Source organism: Notolepis coatsorum (genome assembly GCF_963971535.1).
Source record: "Notolepis coatsorum genome assembly, chromosome: 6".
Classification (NCBI taxonomy): domain Eukaryota; kingdom Metazoa; phylum Chordata; class Actinopteri; order Aulopiformes; family Paralepididae; genus Notolepis; species Notolepis coatsorum.
Window position 1 is genome coordinate 115412793 of NC_140170.1, and position 21969 is coordinate 115434761.

The 21969-nt window shown below is 44.0% G+C and overlaps 1 protein-coding gene across 1 annotated transcript in view; it reads left to right on the plus strand.

The window, feature by feature from the left end:
* Window positions 1–21969, plus strand: part of LOC311229652 (dual specificity calcium/calmodulin-dependent 3',5'-cyclic nucleotide phosphodiesterase 1B-like) — a 133815-nt gene that overhangs the window by 31900 nt on the left and 79946 nt on the right. Inside the window, exons 5-8 of the mRNA XM_084315729.1 lie at window positions 5823–5974; window positions 6471–6537; window positions 19030–19146; window positions 19866–20006. Coding sequence (XP_084171855.1) covers window positions 5823–5974; window positions 6471–6537; window positions 19030–19146; window positions 19866–20006 — 477 coding nt within the window. The remainder of the gene's footprint in view (window positions 1–5822; window positions 5975–6470; window positions 6538–19029; window positions 19147–19865; window positions 20007–21969) is intronic.

The window sequence follows — 21969 nt, forward strand, 5'->3', positions numbered from 1 at the left end:
AAGCCAGCGATGAGATTGTTACATACATCCACTGTTAGTTTATTGCGCCAGTAAAACCTTATGGCCGCTACTAAAGCATCTTTCGTGAAAGGTTTCGCCTCTCTGCGAATATAATCTTTCATTAGGTGCCACACAATTTCAATGGGGTTCAAATCGGGCGACTCAGCCGGGGTTTTGACCCAATTGATTCCCTCTGCTGCAATGCAAACTCTGGCAGCGCTGTGTTTGGGGTCGTTATCCTGGAAGAAACGATGGCTCTTCCCAAAAGTAGCTTGTATGTACGGACCAGCGGCTGCTTTGATGAATGATTCTTCAAAAAAGACACGTCCATTATTCCATCGAAAATAACAAGCAGGCCTGGACCGAGCTTGGAAATCGCGCCCCAAACATGCACTTTTAACGGATGCTTAGGGGCCGGTTTACCTTGACGAAAGCCTTTTTTCGTAAAGCTTTGTCTTGCAAAGTGTTCGAGTGCGACAGTGCTCTCATCTGTAAATATGACGTCATGCCATGTTTCACATGTATCGATCCACTGGTGCGCCTGTAGATGAATGAATGAAAACTTTATTTAACAGATTGCAGAATGGGTACAATACATGTAGTACGGCTCATATGAATGAATGAATGAATGAAAACTTTATTAACAGATTGCAGAATGGGTACAGTACAGTAGGGGGGGGTTGGGTAGGAGTGGGGGGGGGGGGGTAGATAGATAGAACATAGATAGTAGGGGGGGGGGGTAGATAGATAGAACATAGATAGATAGATAGATAGATAGATAGATAGATAGATAGATAGATAGATAGATAGATAGATAGATAGATAGATAGATAGATAGATAGATAGATAGATAGATAGATAGATAGATAGATAGATAGATAGATAGATAGATAGATAGATAGATAGATAGATAGATAGATAGATAGATAGATAGATAGATAGATAGATAGATAGATAGATAGATAGATAGATAGATAGATAGATAGATAGATAGATAGATAGATAGATAGATAGATAGATAGATAGATAGATAGATAGATAGATAGATAGATAGATAGATAGATAGATAGATAGATAGATAGATAGATAGATAGATAGATAGATAGATAGATAGATAGATAGATAGATAGATAGATAGATAGATAGATAGATAGATAGATAGATAGATAGATAGATAGATAGATAGATAGATAGATAGATAGATAGATAGATAGATAGATAGATAGATAGATAGATAGATAGATAGATAGATAGATAGATAGATAGATAGATAGATAGATAGATAGATAGATAGATAGATAGATAGATAGATAGATAGATAGATAGATAGATAGATAGATAGATAGATAGATAGATAGATAGATAGATAGATAGATAGATAGATAGATAGATAGATAGATAGATAGATAGATAGATAGATAGATAGATAGATAGATAGATAGATAGATAGATAGATAGATAGATAGATAGATAGATAGAAGAAAAACAAACCTGTGCGAGTCTTAATTCTTTATTTTTGTCACGGATCATTGGCCAGAACTTAGTTTGACCATATTTCCAGCCGAGGCCCCTACGTGCTGTACGGATAGCAGTCAGGCTGAGATGAATACCCAAATCGTCTTCGATGCACTTCTGGATTTGCCGTGCAACCATGCAATTGCGGGCCTTCGTCAGGTTGTCAATGGCGACCAGGACATTGCTATGGAAATGGAAGAGAAAGAAAGTGGAAATTAATTAACTGAGAGGGGGGTTAAAATATATATATTGTAAGAGTATATTTATGAGACAGTATATTTATTTTGTACAAGAATGTGAAACTTCCTATCACCAGATTTACAAATACAGTACTGTTTGTGATACAAAAAGAGTCTAAAAAAGAGAATATATGATAACGTTAGCACACTGGCTCATTGATTTAACTCTACTGTAGCAAGCCAAGTTACTATGGGGGACCCTGATGTAAACAAGACGAAAGTCTTTCTCTGGTCTGCATCCCCTTAACAATTGTGTATATTGAGCTGTACTGTATTGTACCCATTCTGCAATCTGTTAATAAAGTTTTCATTCATTCGTTCATTCACTTACCGATATTTGTGCAGCTTAGTTCAAGTGTCGAACGAAGTTGGACGTTGCGCATCTTCATCTGTGATCCTCGAACCGCAGGTTTTGCATACTGCGATTCGTTTTTTGTTTATCACCGCATAGTTTTTATAACGAAACGCAACAATCTGGGTAGCATTTTACATTTCGCCGTGAACTCAGCTGTAACATTATTACTGACTGTGGATCGCTCGTGCTATCGCGCAACGTGATTGGTTGTTTCAAAACAAAGTGGGTCTGGGAAATGAAGTGTGGATTCGCGCAAAATGAATTAATATATATACATTTAATAACGTTAATTTTTAATCGTTGGGCATGGGGGGAGGTATCAAGTCTTTTCAAGTCAAGTGAAGTTGCGTAGCAACAACAGACAATAAGTTGACTCAGAATAACTCTTGTACAAATGCCGATATGCCCTACTTTGTTTACTTGTTTATTGCACAATGTCGCTCTATTGGTTGGATTCTTATTATATATTATTACTATTGTATTATGCACACATCGTTGCGGGCAATTTCATTTTATAAATAATAAAAAAAAAATATAAATATTTGACAGGCTGGGAATCAAACCCCGGGCGTCGGCTTGAAAGGAATGGGGATAAACCACTAAACCACGGTACTAGACAAAATATATCATTATAAATAGAGCCCACCTGGCACCTCCACTGCTAATTCGACAGGTCTTAACGGTTTAATTATTTTATTCAGCAACATTGCGTACACAAGCATTACACTAACGCTTTCTTTTGATGAAATGAATGGAAAAGAGAGCCGTACGTCGGCCATCTAATGAAGTTAGATTTGACACGTTTTAATATATACACTTTGACTGCTGAATTGACACGTTTAACTTATTCATTCTTTAATTCAGCAACATTCATTCATGCAGTCTGTAGACATACTGTAGGACGTTGTAGCATCCTATGAATGAAGTCACCAGCTGTAATGGAATTGAATGGAACTCGAGCTTAGTCCAGCGCGGAGCTCCTCCAATGAATGAACAAAAGCCGGCGCGTCGGGCAGTTGTCACCAGCTGTATGAGAGCGCCCCCGCTGGTCATTGTTAACATTAACCATGCCAAGCGACGTCATAACAGCAGGCAAACAGCTGTTCCTGGACTTTTCCCAGCTGTATCTGTAAGTGGGTGCTGCAGTGAGTTGTTTGTTTAAAGTTTAACCTTTTAAAGTGCATTTGATGGTTGTTGTATAGTGTTATTGTTCGTTGAGCAACCTGATGGCCTGGGGATAAAAGCTTCTTCTGAGTCTTTCTGTGCTTGCCATGAGACTCCGGTATCGCTTGCCTGACCGCAGCAGTTCAAAGAGGCAGTTGTTTGGGTGGCTGGAGTCTTTGATAATTCTCTTAGCCTTACCCATGCACCGCTTGTTGTAAATATACAGTACATTACTTTGTGTTATTATCATTATTAGTAGGCTATTACTTTGTTTTGTTTCATGTAACATGCATACTACTTGCTATAATTTATACCATGAATTTAGATCATAAAGATTTAGCTGGGGAAACAAATCTATTTCACAAATGAAGAAGTGGATATACTGAGTTCAGGCAGGTTCACCCTCCACTACATCCCTGATCAAGCAGTTTCATGCAACAGGAACAGGAGATATAGCTTATCCCTCCCTGCGGGCTGGTCTCGCTCAAAGCAGGCTTACTTCCTTATTTATATCACCATGGTGCAGTGATAGTCTATGTTTATGATTATACAGTATGTCTTTGTCCACTCAGACAGTACCTAGGCCTCCAGCCATGCACTCAAAGCAACCCAGTCAGTATTATACAGTACAGGATGAACCCAGTCAGTATTATACAGTACAGGATCAACCCAGTCAGTATTATACAGTACAGGATAAACCCAGTCAGTATTATACAGTATAATTTATAAAGTTAAAGTTATAATTATTTTGTCTCGTCTTAAAATTAAGAGAGATTTCGGCAAGATTTTATTTTGTAAACTACATTTTGTGTGGTCATTTGTAGTCAACGATATTGCATTCATTATTTAGTCATCTTAGTGTCACATGATCTACATTAACGTGACATCTCGTCTCGTTGTCGTCGTTGACGACCATATACAGTATAGTCATAATTTTCATTGACTAAAATAACACTGTTGGCTACATGGTTATTAAAACAAGACTTGGGCATATTGAAACAACAGGTCCTCATCAGGGTCACACAAAATGATATATATATTTATACAACGGCATGCAAATTTCTCGATTCTGATTGGCTGAAACAGTCATTTTACACGTCTTTATTGGCAACAATTCCACGCTGCTGGCCCAGGACCCGCCCACAACCGAACCACATCACATCACTCTGCCGGATCACAAGAAGGTGGACAATCATCTTTACAAATGGATATGTTGATAGCGACTAAACGACTAAATATCAAGCGATTCTGTCACAGCGAATGTCTTAGTCGTTTAAACAATGTTGGATGATGTAATTGATGGGTCTTGAATCATTCTGTAACAAAAGAAAAATCGCGGATTGATTGATTGATTAATTTTCAATTTTTTTTTCAATTTTTTTTTCCTTTCGACTGTCATCGCTCGCTCTAGTCTCCACCCACCGCCACCCCCCCCCCCCCACACACACACACACACACGCACACACACACACACACGCACACACACACACACACACACACTCTGCCTGCAACGCGGGGGATAGTCAGAGAGCTGGGTGCTGCGCTGTTCTAAGTGAGCATGGCCTATTGAGTTGATTGATTGATTGATTGCTAATTTTATTAATGTACGCTTGGTTTCCAACTGGTTAAGTTTAGGCCCTCTACAGTAGGTTTAAAAAATAAATAAAAGAATAGGGCGAAGAAAACGTTTTTTTCCTATAGGGCAAAGAAAACTTTTTAATTTGTTTTACCTACTTTATATAGAAGCATCTAAGAAAGAAGTTCTATGGAAAGTAGGTCTGCATTCCCTTAACAATTGTGTGTATTGAGCCGTACTGTATTGTACCCATTCTGCATCTGGTAATAAAATGTTCAATCAATCATTCCAATAATACACAGTTGGATGTGTTAGTTGGTTGGATGCACTTCAAGCTGCTTCCACATGAGGCAACTTCTCTCAATCATTCCAATAATACACAGTTGGATGTGTTAGTTTGGTTGGATGCACTTCAAGCTGCTTCCACATGGAGGCAACTTGTCTTTTTTGTAGTTGTGGGAACTACTTTTTCTGGCGGATGGTTTTTTCAATAAATCTTCGATTAATGTGTGTTTATTGTATAGAAATAAGGTTGGATGAATCTGGCAGTTGTATAAAAGCTTTACACCACTTGCAGTCGTGATTTGTGAACAATAAACCATGCCTAGGGGGGTCTAACGACCCTCGGCTGCGCCTCGGGCCTAACGACCACCCCTAGGCATGGTTTATTGTTCACAAACTACTCCTGCGCGTGATGTAATGCTTAAATATATAAATATATTGATTCAGTAAATGCATTTCATATTTACTCTGAATACAGAGCTTCAGAGTTCCATGCTGCTTTTGACATTAATAAGAGAAGAATGTTCCCAAAAGTCCTTTTTAATCCATTATGGCATGTCTGTGTCTGTGTGTTTGTGTGTTTGTGCGTGTGTGTGTGTGTGTGTGTGTGTGTGTGTGTGTGTGTGTGTGTGTGTGTGTGTGTGTGTGTGTGCCTCTCAGACAGTCTCTGGACTGTGAGGATGACCTTCAGCAGCTCCACTCAGACGGCGTGCCCTCAGAAGTCACTGATTGGCTGGCTTCCACCTTCACCCAGCGAGCCGGTCGGCCCACCAGGCGGTCTGACGAGAAGCCCAAGTTCCGCAGCATCGTCCATGCAGTACAGGCTGGGATATTTGTTGAGAGGTGTGACAGCATATCGGCTCATTATAGTAAATTACTACACAACATTTGTTCTTTAAATGACGATAGATGGATGGATGGGTGTTTTGGGCTAATTTGCTCAGAATTGTCCATTTATCAAAGTATTTATAGCACTGTATTAACAATTCAATTAGGTTCTTGATCCATTGGATGTTGGCACAGTGATTCCCCCAAACCCATACCACAATGCCACGATGAATAATTAGTAACTATAGAAATCTCTCATGTAATACTACAATTCCATACAGTGTTGTTACTACCACAACCACACAAACACAATAGACTGCCAGTAACGTAATACATTAGTAGTACTGTAAAATATTAGTCTCCTTTCCACTGTAAAACACCCTGGCCAGATAAGACAGACAGGGTTGGTTTAAGATGATTTATATTATGACACGGCGAGTCCTGGAGCACAGCTTGCACAGTGTCAACATTTGAACTTCCACTGAACTCAACATAAACTCCATTATTCCAGGATGTTCAAGAGGGCCTACACGGCAGCCTTGCCAGACCAACCTGTAGCTGTCGTTACCTGTCTCAAGGTGAGCAACTATCCACATCAATCTCAGTCTACACTCTGTGATTGTGCTATAAATAAAAACAAATGCCATGAAAAGGAGTTGTCAGTGCTTGGGAAACGTATAGAAATGTAGTTTGTCAAACTAAAACTACTTTGGAAAGAATTTGTTCCACTACATCCAAACTACATTGAGGTAAAATAATCACAATCTGAGTCTGGAATCTCATAGAGGTACAAGGAGCATCCACTGAACTGACAAGTGTGGGTTTATAGCAATAAAGGAATTGGCACCACTGACCGTTGTTAGCGGGTCAATGTTGGCCCGGGGTCTAACTCAGTCCTGACCACTAAAAAGAAAGGAGTATCACTCAATATAGTTAATACTACATCCTAACTAACATTATATGCATTCATAACCATATAATCCCATTGTAATTTGATTTTATGGCCCCCGAGACACATCATGTCCCTTATTTTTAAGATGAAAATGAGGTTGTTCAATCATAATATACTAAATGTGAAACCCATAGATAATAATGTTTTCTGACTATAATAGAACAATATTAGAATATAACTACTGAAAAAAAGTTGAGTATATTTATAATTATTTTATTTATTTATATTTAGTATTTTTATAGTATAGTTTTACCTTGCCGGGTCAAGAATGACCCTAACACCACAGTCGTACCTTTTTTTCTGCAGATACCTTCAGAATTTTCAAAATGGTGAAACATAGTTTTGCTGTGCTTATATGTGTTGTGGAGGATATCATAAAGCCTTGTTCTAATAAAATCAACTACATGGTAGTTATTACATATTATAACCTTGAAACGGGTCGCTGGAGACCCTAACACCACATAAGGGTTAAGGAGTTTGTCTCCTTAGTTAGAATAGTTGAAACTCTTTGGTTGTCTCTGGAAAACCTAAAAAATATCCAAGGCACACTGTTCTGTAGCAAAAATAAAATGCCTTTATTGTGACATAGTTAAGTAATAAAAAACTACTACTATGGAGACACACTTAACCTGTTCCACCCCAGGTGAAAATCTGCATAAAATGTATACCTAGGTAAATGGAATATTGCTCCACTTCTACAAGGGCTATTTGCATATTCTTGGTATCTAGGAACATCTATGGACCTCAATGAATGTATTCTCAGTGTCAGAAATATTGTGTCTATTACTAGGCTTGCTTAAATTCTGATGAAACAAAGGAAAATATGAATTATGATTTTTCTTTTCATCTTTGACAGTGAATAAAACCATGATAATAATGACCAAACTTAAAAAACTGCCACTGGGCTAATTCAGTACCCTCTTGAGATCATGTGTACAAAAGATCTAAGGAAATTAATAAAGGGAAGATGATCAAATTGAAGGTTTTGTATATACAGTACTGAATTCTCCCATCCGGACCAATGCAATTTGAAATATTATTATAGAATATAGAATATATGCTTATAAATTACCTTATTATAGCCAATTCGCACATTTATATATATATACATATAGTATCTTTCAAATGGCCGAGTTCAATTTGGATATAGTATCACCAGGCATGCGTAATAACATATACAGTTATTTAATGTAATCGACTGTACTTTTTTATTTCTCCCACAGTGTAATCATTCTGTAACTAATTTCAGATCTGATTCTTCCTACATGATTACAATAGTGTGGAGAAACTGACTGCGTTTCAATATTTGTCAAAAACGTTACCTTTTGTAGCTTATTATCGCGAATCATAAGAATTATTGATATGATTGCTTCAGAACGCCGAACTTTGAACGACCATAGCGGACCACAGGAAGTGTAGTTTGGTGAAATTTCAACACTGCCAGATAGCTAGCGAGGTCCTCTTGAAAATGGCCGCAAAAAGATTCCAATTCTGATCGTTCAACATTTTCATTTCCGCTTCCGGGTCAAGAAACGCGAGTTGAAAAAAAAACTTAAAATGATAAAAACTCACTTTTAACCTATTGCTAAACTATTGCCAACCTAACGTTTTACATTCTACATGTATTTGTGACATAGTAGTGATAATAATACTTGAAAACGTTTGATTTTAAAAAACGCAAATTTATTGCATCACTCATAAAAATATTAATATATGATAATAATGTCAAAAAGGGGTCGGTACCGACCCCGTGGGGGGGAACAGGTTAAAAGCTCTTAATTGCTATTGATCTAACTCATCCCAAAGAGCACCTGATTCCTGTTGGTATAATTGAGGATCCGCACAGCGCTCCTATACAATATATTGTAAGTGTGGGTTTGTTTGATTTAGGGACTGGGGCAGGAAAAAGCTCACCCAGGCAGACCCAAGGTTGTGTTCTAAGGAGGGTACAGTTGCTGAGGTGGAATCTGGAAAATGCTTAATTTCTAGGGAAATATGTAGTTTGTAATTAACTACCTAAACAACATAACGCAAAGTAGTTAAAGGGGCACTTTAACAATCTATTTCGCACATAATCTGACACATATCCCAAGGCTCTAAACTGTTTTGCACACAGTTAATGAGTTATGGCCACCAGGGATGTCATCAGATAACACTGAATCCTTGTGTTGTATTAATTACAACTCAACGAAATGATGAAGGTGGAAGAAATGGAGATAATGATTGCAATAGGGTTTGCTATGTTTCAGGGATGTCCGATATTATCGGCCTACCGATATTATCGGCCGATATTGGCATTCAAATGTGATATCGGAAAATATCTGTATCGGTTTTCAAAAAAAAATATATTATTATTATTATTATTTTTTTTACATTTCTATAACCTTTATTTACCCAGGCAAGCAAGTAAGAACAAATTCTGATTTTATTTATTGTCAAAAGTATGCATAATGTTGTGTTAATTCCACAACAAGAGATATGTAATGTTAATTACCTGAAATTATTCAGTTTTTTGGGGGGGGAAACCCTGCATATATCGGTATCGGTTGATATCGGTTGATATCGGTATCGGAAATTAAGAGTTGGACAATATCGGTATATCGGTATCTGTAACTGAGGGGTACAATTCCCTGACTGTATTAAAGAGTATGATATATTAAACCACTACTAGTTATGTACTTTAATTACTGGCCATACAGTACATGAATATATATGGTGAACACCCACACAAGAATACGGCATTGACACATAAAGAACTATTTAGAGGGTATTTATTATTATTAAGCAACGTTAGGTTACAGATTGAGAATTATGCTCGCGCTTGTATGGCGAAGAACACACGTAAAGTAAGTCAAGAGCGTAAGTCAATGAGAATAGTATGAATACTAGGATGGGTCTAAACTGACGCCACCTGTGGTATAGCAATTACATAGGGCACACTAGTACCAGCTGGAGACACTGGGGGGTTCCCTCCGGGTGTAAGGCCGGCCGGGGTAGAGGAATGTTCGGGTACAAAGTCTGGGTCAACGAGGAATAACGAGGTTCCAGATACAGGAGCCAGTGCATGTACTCCCTTGATCAGTAGACAAAGCAACAGCTATAATCCAGTATGCTCGACAGCATGGAAGACAGCTAGCCAGCCTCTTCCTAGAGGCGGGCTCGAGTGATGATCCTCACGGGGGGTAGATCCCAAACGACAGTGGGGTCGACGGTTCTCTGCTCCAGCAGTCACGGTCCCAAAGCAATATAATCCAACCAGAAATGGTTCTGCAGTCGCCGGTGTAGGTTCTCCGGTGTACATATCCAACGGTTCTCGTCTAGGACTCCTCGGGTGGGGGCACGAGTTTAGGCCGCCCAGCCTGGATAAGTGCACTAGCTATATACACGACGAACCGGTGGTAATGCTGGTCACTGAAGAACTGTAGCCGCACGATACACTATAAATGATAGACTATTACTTCACATTATAATAAGTCGAACTCAACGTTACTGCGTTAAACTCTGACACTTTAGCAATCTATTCGCACGCGGTTCTCAAGGCTCTATTTAGAGGCAAAGTTGCTCACTTCACTGCACGTTGTCTCGTGGTGAAGGCTTTACTAGTAATAAACGAATTGCTGCTGTTTCCACCTGCGCCGTATTTATACGTAAGGTGAATTATCTAGTGCCAACCTCAGTTCTGTCTCGTATTACTGCGCAGACTCTGGACATGTTGAGACATGCCCGGAGTTGCCTTTGAACTTGCCGTTGGGGGCTTGGCCGTTGGCGCCTAGGGGTCGCTGTCCAATAGGAGAGCGAATATTACTCTGGTTTGTACCCAGGTAAAGGGATATTCCGTGTATATATACAAATAATATACAAGGGATATCAAACTATATACAAATATTATACAAGGGATCTCAAGCAATAAATATATATATTCGGTTTAATCTGACCCTTTGTAACAGCCGCCTCCTAATTAGTCCGCACCTAATTAGATAAAGCAAAGACAGATTAATCGTCTTGTCAACTACTCAATGTCTGTTGTGGGGAGTAGGGCAATCTACAAAGTCAGTGGGTCATGATCGTCATCAAGGGAGTCAGGGAGCCTTGGCAACTCTATCAGCCTCGCCACGGGTCGGGTGTATGTCCGTCCCTGGGCAATAACTTCTGCCGCTCTGACCTTTCCGTCGGCACCAGTGATCACTTTGCTTACGCGGCCGGCCGGCCACATAGCTCGGGGTAGTGACTGGTCCACGATCATAACGACTGTGTCCTCCGTCAAGTTGTCTCTATCTTTTACCCATTTCTGGCGGGTTTGTAGAGACGGTAGGTAGTGGAGGAGGAAACTGTTCCAAAACTTGTCAGCCAATACTTGACTGTACCTCCACATTCTTCGGCCGTTCGCTTCTTCAGGTCTGTACACCGTCTGTGGGAGCGCGGGGTCCAGCCGCGCCATCAAGAGAGTGTTGGGGGTGACTGGGTCGACATCTGCTACATCACTTGAGACGTAACCGAGGGGCTTTGAGTTCAATACTCCCTCGATCTCTGTGAGGACTGTCGTGAGGACTTCTTCAGCCACGGTCTGGGCCCCAAGCACGGCGTACAGGGCTGTCTTTATTGAACGTACTTCTCGTTCCCAGGTTCCCCCGAAGTGAGGGGCGTTCGGGGGGTTAAACTGGAAGTCGATCTGAGAGGGAGCGAGGTGGGTCTTAAGTTCTGGGCCCATGGCTTGGAAGCTCTCTCTCAGCTCTCTTTTTCCGCCTTTGAAGTTTGTCCCGTGATCAGACAATAATATAGACGGTTTCCCTTTTCGCGCTGTGAATCTCCGGAAGGCCATGAGGAATGAGTCCGTACTCATGGTCGGAAGGAGTTCTATGTGTATTGCTCGGGTGGTCATGCATTTGAATACAATGCCCCACCTCTTCTCCGTCCCTCTTCCTTTCTTCACGTAAAGCGGGCCGAAGCCGGTGGAGTGAAAGGGCTTGTCGCCAAGTCGGAGGCGACAGGGAGGCAGGTCAGCCATCCTGGGTATACTGGGCTGTGCTCGCCACTTGCGACAGTCTAGACAGGTCCGCTGGAAGCGTCGTACTGCTTCTCTTCCTTGCAGTATCCAATAGCGACGTCGGATCTCAGCGAAGACTCTCTCTGCCCCAGCGTGGTGCACATCCTCGTCGTATTTCTTTATGATGAGCTTGGTGACCTTGTGTCGGCTGTTGAGGACTATAGGGAACTTGACGTCATCCGTTAAGTCCGGGGCTCGTCTCAGACGACCACCCACTCTGATGAGGTCATGGGCGTCGCGCTCAGGGGCCAAGTGGAGCAGTCTGCTGTCTGACGGGACTGGCTTTGATCCCTGCAGACAGTCTAGCTCGTCGGGGAACGAGTCTCTTTGGGCTCGCTGTAGCAGAAGGAGTTCTGCTTCTTCGTAGTTAGCTGCATTAATGTCGGTAGTGGGGGGAACCTCAGGGTGGTGCCACAGGAATGTCTTTAACTGTGCACTCTCAAGGGTGGGGCAGTCGTCTATGTTAGGGTCGGTGGGGACCGGTGTGTGCGTCAACCCACAGAACATAGATTTCTTGATCTCTGCCTCCTCTTGACTAGCCTCCCGTGGGGTGGGGTTAGGCCACTCTTCTTCCGGGAGCTTGAGGAACTCAGGACCGTCACTGTAGATATTGTGACGTGTGAGGTCATCTAGGGACATCCCCCGTGTGATGACATCTGCTGGGTTCTGTTTCGTGTCCACGTACCTCCAGCATGCTGATTCTGTTAAGTCTTGGATCTCTGTGATTCTGACTCCCACGAAGACCTTGTATCTACACGAATCGGACTGGATCCATGTGAGTACGGTCATGGAGTCTGACCACAGGATTGTTCTTTGCACCGGGATGGTGAGTTCACGTTGGATTAACGTGGCGAGTTGCGCGCCTACCAGGGCTGCGCAGAGCTCTAGACGCGGGATCGATTGTTGCTTGCGGGGGGCTATCCTTGAGCGAGCCAGGATGAAGGCTGTGTGTATTTCTCCTCCCTCCTCTCGGGCCCGCAAGTAAGCCACCGAGCCGTAGGCTACTTCTGAGGCGTCGCTGAAGACGTGCAGGTCCATCTGGCACGTCTCCAGCCGCACTGTGGGTGGGAAGTAGCTGCGGCGTATGTTCACATTTGGGAGCGAGTTGAGTTCTTTCTCCAACTCTCTCCAGGTGGAAGCGAGGTGGTCGGGTATGGGGTCGTCCCAGCCCTGTTCCTTGTCCCACAGCTCTCGTACAAACATTTTCGCTCTGGTGGTGTAAGGTAGGATACACCCCAGCGGGTCATATTGCCTTGCGAGTGTTCTGTATACACTCCGTCTGGTGGTCGGTAGAGAGGTCGACCTTCCCTGCTCCGTGGTCAGGGGTGTGTATCTGTAATGGAGCGAGTCTGTTTTGAAGCGCCAGACTAGTCCTAATGTCATTTCTATGTGTCCCGCTGTGATTAGCTTGTCAATCTCAGCGCGGTACACAGTGGCTTGAGTGGGGTCTTTGGCTAGACGCCGCTCTGTGTTCAGTAGATATCGCTCCGTCGCTTCTTTTGAGGCGTGGAGGGTGGGCATACCCTCTCGCCTCAAGAGTGGAGTTGCGTATCTCATCACTCCATTGACCTCGACTCTCTTTGTCCTCTGCTCGAGGAGGGTTATGGCATAAGTGTTTTCCTTTGATCGAACGAGTTTCTTTTCATTCTTAAAGGGCATCGCGTCTAATGTCCATAGCCTCTCGACGTGCTGTAAGAGGGTGGTGTCTTCTTCTTTTATTCTTGAGTGGAGGCAGCGAGTGGCTGCTGGTCGGTTGGAAGACCTGGAGAGGGGGCCTTGTAGTGTCCACCCTAGGCGGGTCTCGACCGCTGCTGGACAGCCTCTGGGCCCGATGTGGACCCGGTCCGTTGGGACGATGAGGTGTGCGTGGTCGGATCCTATGAGCAGGGTCGGGGTGGCGCCGTCGATGAGCGGTATAGGTAGTTGACGTAGGTGCACGTATTTTTCCATCAGCTTGGGGATGGGGTAGGTGTACTGTGACAGGCCTATGTCTTGGCTGGTGAAGGCGTTAGTAATCCTATACTGCTTCTCTGGCTGCCCGGCTGCTGCTATCGTGAAGGAGACATTTTCACCCTTTATGGTCTTCAGGTCTCTTCTTATAGTACGGATTGTCATTGTTTCTTCGCTCCCCCGCAGACCCAGCCGGGCTGCGGCAGATGCGAGGAGGAGAGTCTTTTCTGACCCATCGTCCAGGACGGCGTAAGTGTCCATGACCTTGTCCTCGTAGCTTAATATCACTCTGACCACTTTCAAGAGCACTCGGGAGCTCCCGCTGCTGGCGGGGTCGATATACATGACGTTCACTCTCGAGCTGCTTGGGGGTACGAGTTTCTTCTTGTTGCTGTCATGTAAGACATCCAAGTGGGCGCCGTCGCACTTGCTGCATTTCTTCTTTAAACGGCACTCGGCTGCCATATGGCTGCGCGCGCAGCGGAAGCAGCGGCGGTTGGCTTTGATCCACTGACTCACCTCGTCAGCGGTCATCTTCTTGAAAGTGTCACATTGAGACAGCCAATGTTCCTTTTCACAGTACTGGCATACAATCTTCCACTTCTCATTCGTCGGAGGGGTGCTGTGGTTCTTGTGCTGCGGTACTGACTCGGCTTGGTGCATAACGGTCACCGACCGGCGGTTATCATTAGATCTCCGAGGTCCATTTCTTGGGCTTGGTCCACTCCACACGAACGTATCAAGTCGTAGGCTGCTGACTTCCCTCGCGAGGAAGGCGGCCAGGTCTAGGAGGGATGGCTCGGGACCGTCGGGATCACGGTGGTCTCTCTGCCGCCGAAAGCGCTCTTGGCGGGCTGGAGGGAGCTTCTCTAGTATTCGTTCCACATTAGAGTTAGCATATAGTTCATGTCTCCCTTTCTCCTTTTGGGACCCCAGCATCCCTACCAGGGATTGTACCTTGATAGAGAGGTCATCCAATGCTCTATTGTCTTTGGCTGGGGGGAGACGGTCGATATTTCTTATTTCTTGTATCACGTAGTCCCATATGCGTCCATAACGCTGGTCGAGGGCCACTAGAGCCGCGGAGTATGGGGTGCTTGAGTTGGAATATGCCAGCGCTATATTATGTGCTCTGGGCACCTTGAGATGCTTGAGGAGGATGGCATATTTGTACGACTCATCAGGGACGTCGGACATCATAGTCTCTAAGCACATCCGTAATTCTGTGTACTGGGCTCTGTCCTCGTGCGTAAAGTCTGGGAACGTCGGTGTGCCAAGGTACGATGCCATGGATGGCTGGCACATTGGTGAGCGTAGGGGAAGAGGCCTCCTGGGCGAGTCTCCCCGTACGTGTTGTCGTGGGCTGGTACTTGGTGGGTACCAGAGGCCGGGTACCCAGGTGCTGTTCCTCGGTGCTGACTGTGCGTCAAACTCACCCGTGAGTTGAGTCGGGGGTTTGTAGCGCAGTGACTCGGGGGTGAAGTCTGGGCTGTACTGGGCCTCCTGGTCCTGAGTACGTTGCTGCTGGTGGGCTTGACTTTCCTCCTCTTCCTCTTCTAGGTCCTGAAGTCTTCTATTCAGTCTCTCGGCGGCGTAGGCCGGTTCTTCCCGGTTGCTCTCGTATGGACCGGTCGGGGAGGGGGTTCGGAGACGTAGATAGGATCCTTCTGTTGGCCGGGTTCCAGGTCACTTGGTCGGGTAGGGGAAGGTGCCCTAGACCCTTGTTGTGATGATGTCCTGGAGCTCCGTGCAGAGAGAGGGGGTGTCGCCCTGGCAATCAATTGTTCTATCATCTGCGCCTGCAGCCGGTCGCGCTCTGCTTTGCGCTGGGCGTGGGCGGCATCGCGCTCTGCTTCTCGCTGGGCATGGGCGGCGTCGCGCTGTGCATTGGCGGCGTCGCGCTGTGCATTGGCGGCGGCGCGCTGTGCATCGGCGCGGCCTCTTTCAATGTTCTCTTCCGTCTGAAGGCGTCTGGTCTCCAGTCTTATGCGGTCGTCTTCACTCCTTTGTTGCGCCTGGAAGCGCTTGCGCTCGGTTGCAGAGTGTTCGCGTTCACTAAGGGCTTGCGCTTGGAGTTGCGCGTGAAGGCGCTCTCGTTGGTCTGCAGACTGTTCGCGCTCGCTCGTCTGTTGAGCCTGAAGGCGCTCTCTTTCCATGGTAGAGTGTTCGCGCTCACTTAATTGTTGCGCCCGGAGGCGCTCTTGTTCCATGGAAGACTGTTCGCGCTCACTAAGCGTCTGTGCTTGAAGTCGATCGCGTTCACCCTGAAGTCGATCGCGTTCGGTGGAGGCTGTCAGGGTGGCGATGAAGGCTTGTGCCAGTATCTGGTCCGCCTCGCTGGGGGATGATACTGACGGAGGTGATCGGCTTCTGACAGTGCTCGTTGGAGATCTGTTCTCCTGGCGCGCCTCGAGGTCCATCTCCTGGGCGCGCTTCTCTTCTGGTGGTGTGTCGGGTTCTGTCCCTGGAGCGCTTTCTTTATCCTGGAGCTCTCCGGGGACTATCCCGTTGACGTTGTCTGGGGGTATAGTCATGTCATGTCCCCCCTGGTCCCCCCCGTGAGCTTGGTCAGTTTCGTTAGAACCCACTGGGGTCTCTACTGGCAGGGTCGCCTGGTCGGTAGGATTTGACATGCTTTGACTATCCGTTTTATCCGCATTTAACGTCTGGTTAAAGCTAGGTATTAGACCGACAGCGTATTCCTCCAGATAGGGAGGTGGCTGACGTTTGCGCTGCAGGCGTTCTAGCTTGGGAGAGCCGCTTGGGGAGTGTTCACCGCTGGCCATGGTTAATATCAATATTATATTAGATATTACACTGATACCCTCCGGCTCGAAGGACCAATTGTAACTGTGGGGTACAATTCCCTGACTGTATTAAAGAGTATGATATATTAAACCACTACTAGTTATGTACTTTAATTACTGGCCATACAGTACATGAATATATATGTTGAACACCCACTCAAGAATACGGCATTGACACATAAAGTACTATTTAGAGGGTATTTATTATTATTAAGCAACGTTAGGTTACAGATTGAGAATTATGCTCGCGCTTGTATGGCGAAGAACACACGTAAAGTAAGTCAAGAGCGTAAGTCAATGAGAATAGTATGAATACTAGGATGGGTCTAAACTGACGCCACCTGTGGTATAGCAATTACATAGGGCACACTAGTACCAGCTGGAGACACTGGGGGGTTCTCTCCGGTGTAAGGCCGGCCGGGGTAGAGGAATGTTCGGGTACAAAGTCTGGGTCAACGAGGAATAACGAGGTTCCAGATACAGGAGCCAGTGCATGTACTCCCTTGATCAGTAGACAAAGCAACAGCTATAATCCAGTATGCTCGACAGCATGGAAGACAGCTAGCCAGCCTCTTCCTAGAGGCGGGCTCGAGTGATGATCCTCACGGGGGGTAGATCCCAAACGACAGTGGGGTCGACGGTTCTCTGCTCCAGCAGTCACGGTCCCAAAGCAATATAATCCAACCAGAAATGGTTCTGCAGTCGCCGGTGTAGGTTCTCCGGTGTACATATCCAACGGTTCTCGTCTAGGACTCCTCGGGTGGGGGCACGAGTTTAGGCCGCCCAGCCTGGATAAGTGCACTAGCTATATACACGACGAACCGGTGGTAATGCTGGTCACTGAAGAACTGTAGCCGCACGATACACTATAAATGATAGACTATTACTTCACATTATAATAAGTCGAACTCAACGTTACTGCGTTAAACTCTGACACTTTAGCAATCTATTCGCACGCGGTTCTCAAGGCTCTATTTAGAGGCAAAGTTGCTCACTTCACTGCACGTTGTCTCGTGGTGAAGGCTTTACTAGTAATGAACGAATTGCTGCTGTTTCCACCTGCGCCGTATTTATACGTAAGGTGAATTATCTAGTGCCAACCTCAGTTCTGTCTCGTATTACTGCGCAGACTCTGGACATGTTGAGACATGCCCGGAGTTGCCTTTGAACTTGCCGTTGGCGCCTAGGGGTCGCTGTCCAATAGGAGAGCGAATATTACTCTGGTTTGTACCCAGGTAAAGGGATATTCCGTGTATATATACAAATAATATACAAGGGATATCAAACGATATACAAATATTATACAAGGGATCTCAAGCAATAAATATATATATTCGGTTTAATCTGACCCTTTGTAACAGTATCGGTAAAAAAGCCAATATCGAGCATCCCTACTATTTTTTCATCTACATCATTTAATTGAACTGTAATTAACACAGCGCAAGGATTCAGTGTCCTATGATGACATCACTGGTGGTCAAACTCATTAACTCTCAATAACTGTCAAACTAAATGAGTGTATGCAAAACAGTTTAGAGCTTTGGGTGAGATTATGTGCAAAATAAATTGGATTTGTTTTTTGGTGAAGTGCCCCTTTAACTACTGAAAAGGCTACTGAGTTTTGAGTGTAGTTAAACTACCACTGGGAAGTGTATATACCTGTTTGCTGTATATGTCAGACTCAGTGTGCACGCGCATCCCCAGAGCAGAAAGGAACGTAATCCTGGTCAGAACAACGGGGCAGACTACAATATATTTGCATTTGTTAGCCATGCTAGCGAGTAGCGATCTAAACAATCAATCCATGCCAAAGCTAGATATGTAAAAGGTGAAAGACTCACACTCACAGCCATGCTGATTTGGCTAAATGACATCAAGCCGTTTTCGTTTGAAACAGGTCAGGGGAGTGCCATGGTTTCTCCATAGAGCCCGTCATATTCTTTTAGCGCAGGTCCGAGGCAACTTAGTCACGTGACTCAGTTGGTATTGCTGATTGGCTCGAACACGGTATGTTTGTAAACAGCGAACAGGTCTATATGGTATGACTCTGACTCTGAGTATGACTACATGTCAAGCCATCAGGGCAGAGAACTCCACTAAACACAACTGCTGTACTTTCCCGACTACATGTCAAGCCATCAGGGCAGAGAACTCCACTAACACAACTGCTGTACATTCCTGACTACATGTCAAGCCATCAGGGCAGAGAACTCCACTAAACACAACTGCTGTAGGCTACTTTCCTGACTACATGTTAAGCCATCAGGGCAGAGAACTCCACTAACACAACTGCTGTACTTTCCTCGTCTCTCTTCAGGACATCGACCGGTGGAACTTTGACGTGTTCGCGCTGAACTCGGACAGCTCTGACCACTCGTTACGAACCCTGGTTTTCGAACTCATCATCAGATATGAGCTCAACCGCCGGTTCAAGGTCTCTGTGTGGACACATTTACTTTACAATTCACTGCAAATAGTCTGCATTTCAGGGCAAAACACTCCGGATTGGGATCAGTTCACTCTCAACGCATTCAGTGAAGGACGTGGATTGTCGTCAAAATCACATGTTGAAAATGATAATATTCCAACCTATTAAATCATTGAGAATAAATGCCCTAAATAAACTGATTTATTTAATTAATAAGCAATTGACCCAGATCATGACCCAGGCAAAGATACTGTCCCAGATAATTTCGTATGACTATACAAAATATTACTTTAGTATTTATAGTATTTTTAACCATTACTGGCCTTGTATGTATACAATGTTTTCTTTACAGCTGATTTAATGTGTTTATTTCTCTTGTTGTTATTGACACAGGGCCAGGTGTTAATATAGCGTACAGCCAGGTTAATACAGCCTTCAGTCGTTGTAGGCTAACATTCTGTGCCCTGAATGAAAACAAGTCAAGTGACCTTTATTAATCAATTCTAGGTTTTGAAAGAATGCAAGTTGTTGCCGCCACAATTCTCAACCATTATTGCAACGCCACAACTACGTTCAGTTCAGCTGTGTTTCTTTCACGCAAAAGATGAAAGCACAGTGCAAACAAAAGGCACAACAGATTGTGCTGACAAAATAAGCCTAAACTGATGTCTGAAAACACAAAACCACGCCACTGAATGATTAAAACACTGTATACCTGCATGCAGATCCCCATCTCCTGCCTGACAGAGTTCCTGTCAACGTTGGAGAGAGGCTACTGCAAACACAGCAACCCGTACCACAGTCACGTCCATGCTGCCGATGTCACTCAGACGCTACACTGCCTGCTCCTGCGCACCGGACTCGTGGTACGCGGATGACAACAGATTCAGATTCAGATTCAGATTCCTTTATTAAGCCATTTGTGTAAAAAGTAAAACACATTGGTAATTGTTGCAGCATTACAGTCGATGGATTTTTCCTTTCTTTTTTCACAGTAAATGACAAACACCAACACAGACACAGGACAAAAAACAGTGCAGTGGAGGATTAATCAATTAAATACGTATATATATATAAAGTGTAGAGTGCATAGTTCCAGTAAGGACTAGTGCAGTGCAGTCAGTGTCATTGTGCCAGTGTCACTTGGGGGCAGAGGGGGGGGGGGGACCTGAGGCATTGATCAGCCTGGCGGCTGAGGGGAAGAAGCCTCTGAAGCCTGCGGGCTGCTTCACTCAGTCTTTACACAAGGGAACAAGCAGTAGACACCCCCCCCCCCCACTTTAAACCACTGTACTTCCCCTACTAGATTAAACACTGATTATGTTGCTATAGCTGCAGACTACTGTAATGTGTTCCTTAAAGGGATATTGCGTAATTTCACAATTTAGTACGTATTTTTTTTCATCTGTTGTTTTTCTTCACTATAAGCACTTGTCACATTGTGGAATACTTCATTTTTTCTTTGCTGATACTTTCCTGTATTACTACGGCATAAAAAAAATGGGTAAATCCCCAAACTACACTCATAAAATGTGTCTTTTAATGCATAGCAACAGACAACAAATTAATGAATGTTTTTTTCATGTTAATAATCTGCACCAGTTACAGTATGATTCCAAATCTTGTGAGTTGAGCGTGCCGAGCATAGATTACTGACCCTGGCATCAGGGGCCTCAGACCCCCAAAGGCCCAGAGAACCCCAGAATTATTGTGTATATTAATTGCATCATATCACTCATTTCAATTTTAATAGTGCCCATGCCCAGCATGATTTTAATTGAAAGGGGCCTCAGCATACTGTTTAAAGTACAGCGACCCAAATTCTGCGAGATATCCTTTACCAATAGGCTCTAGAAATTAGTATTACAGTATTATTTTCTTCCCTGGGGAACATGCCCCCAGACCCTCCAACTTATGTCTGTCCCCTGAGGGACAGGGGGGGTCCATAACACGTTTTTGTCTAGGGGCCCCCTACTGGCATAATCCGGCCATGCTGACTACAAGCAAACAAGCTAACTTGTGACAATGCAATGTTACATGAGTTACCCAGCTATTGGCCATATTCTGGTCAAGGTCTTATGCACATTCAATATCCTGGGATTGAATATCCCTGTTGTCCTCTCACAAAACAATGATCCAACAGGCTACCAGCAGCTACCCAGGTTACTTGTATTACTTTGTATTACCCCGTCGGCATGTTTTCTGTTGACATCAAAAAGTACCCATGATGACCCTGTGTGACTTCAGATTGCATAGATAGAGTATCATGTCTACATGCCACCAGTAACGTGTTTAATATCACAGTAAGCCAGGTATTGTATCTAGGTTTCTCATAAGCAAAATCCAAGCTTACTTGTGACATTTATATTTGCCTACCCCAAAAATGACAAAATACATGTTATTCCTATTAGGGCTTGGAGAAAAAGTGGCGTAAGTGACATTTTCAGAATTTTACAGGAGAGCAAAGACAAACGCCAAACTCAATTGAAGGTTCCCACTTACGCCTTTATGTTTTCGGCCTTTATTTGAAAAAGTTAAATTTGAACTTATCATTTTACCATTTGATAGAGCTCATCAAGAGCATTAAAATGATATATAAAACAAATGTTTGCCCGAGGTGTCACTTACACCTCTTTTTCTCCAAGCCCTTGTTATGGTCTGGTCCACAGCCACAAACAATTCCCTGAAAAAAAAAAAAAATAGACTGCTAAAACTCAGAATTGTGATGTCATCTGGTATAAAGTCAGAAGCTGCTCCATAGACAATGAATTGGGAAAGTATCTAGATGACCCAGGGTACCCAGGGGAATGTTCTGTTTCAGCACTGAGA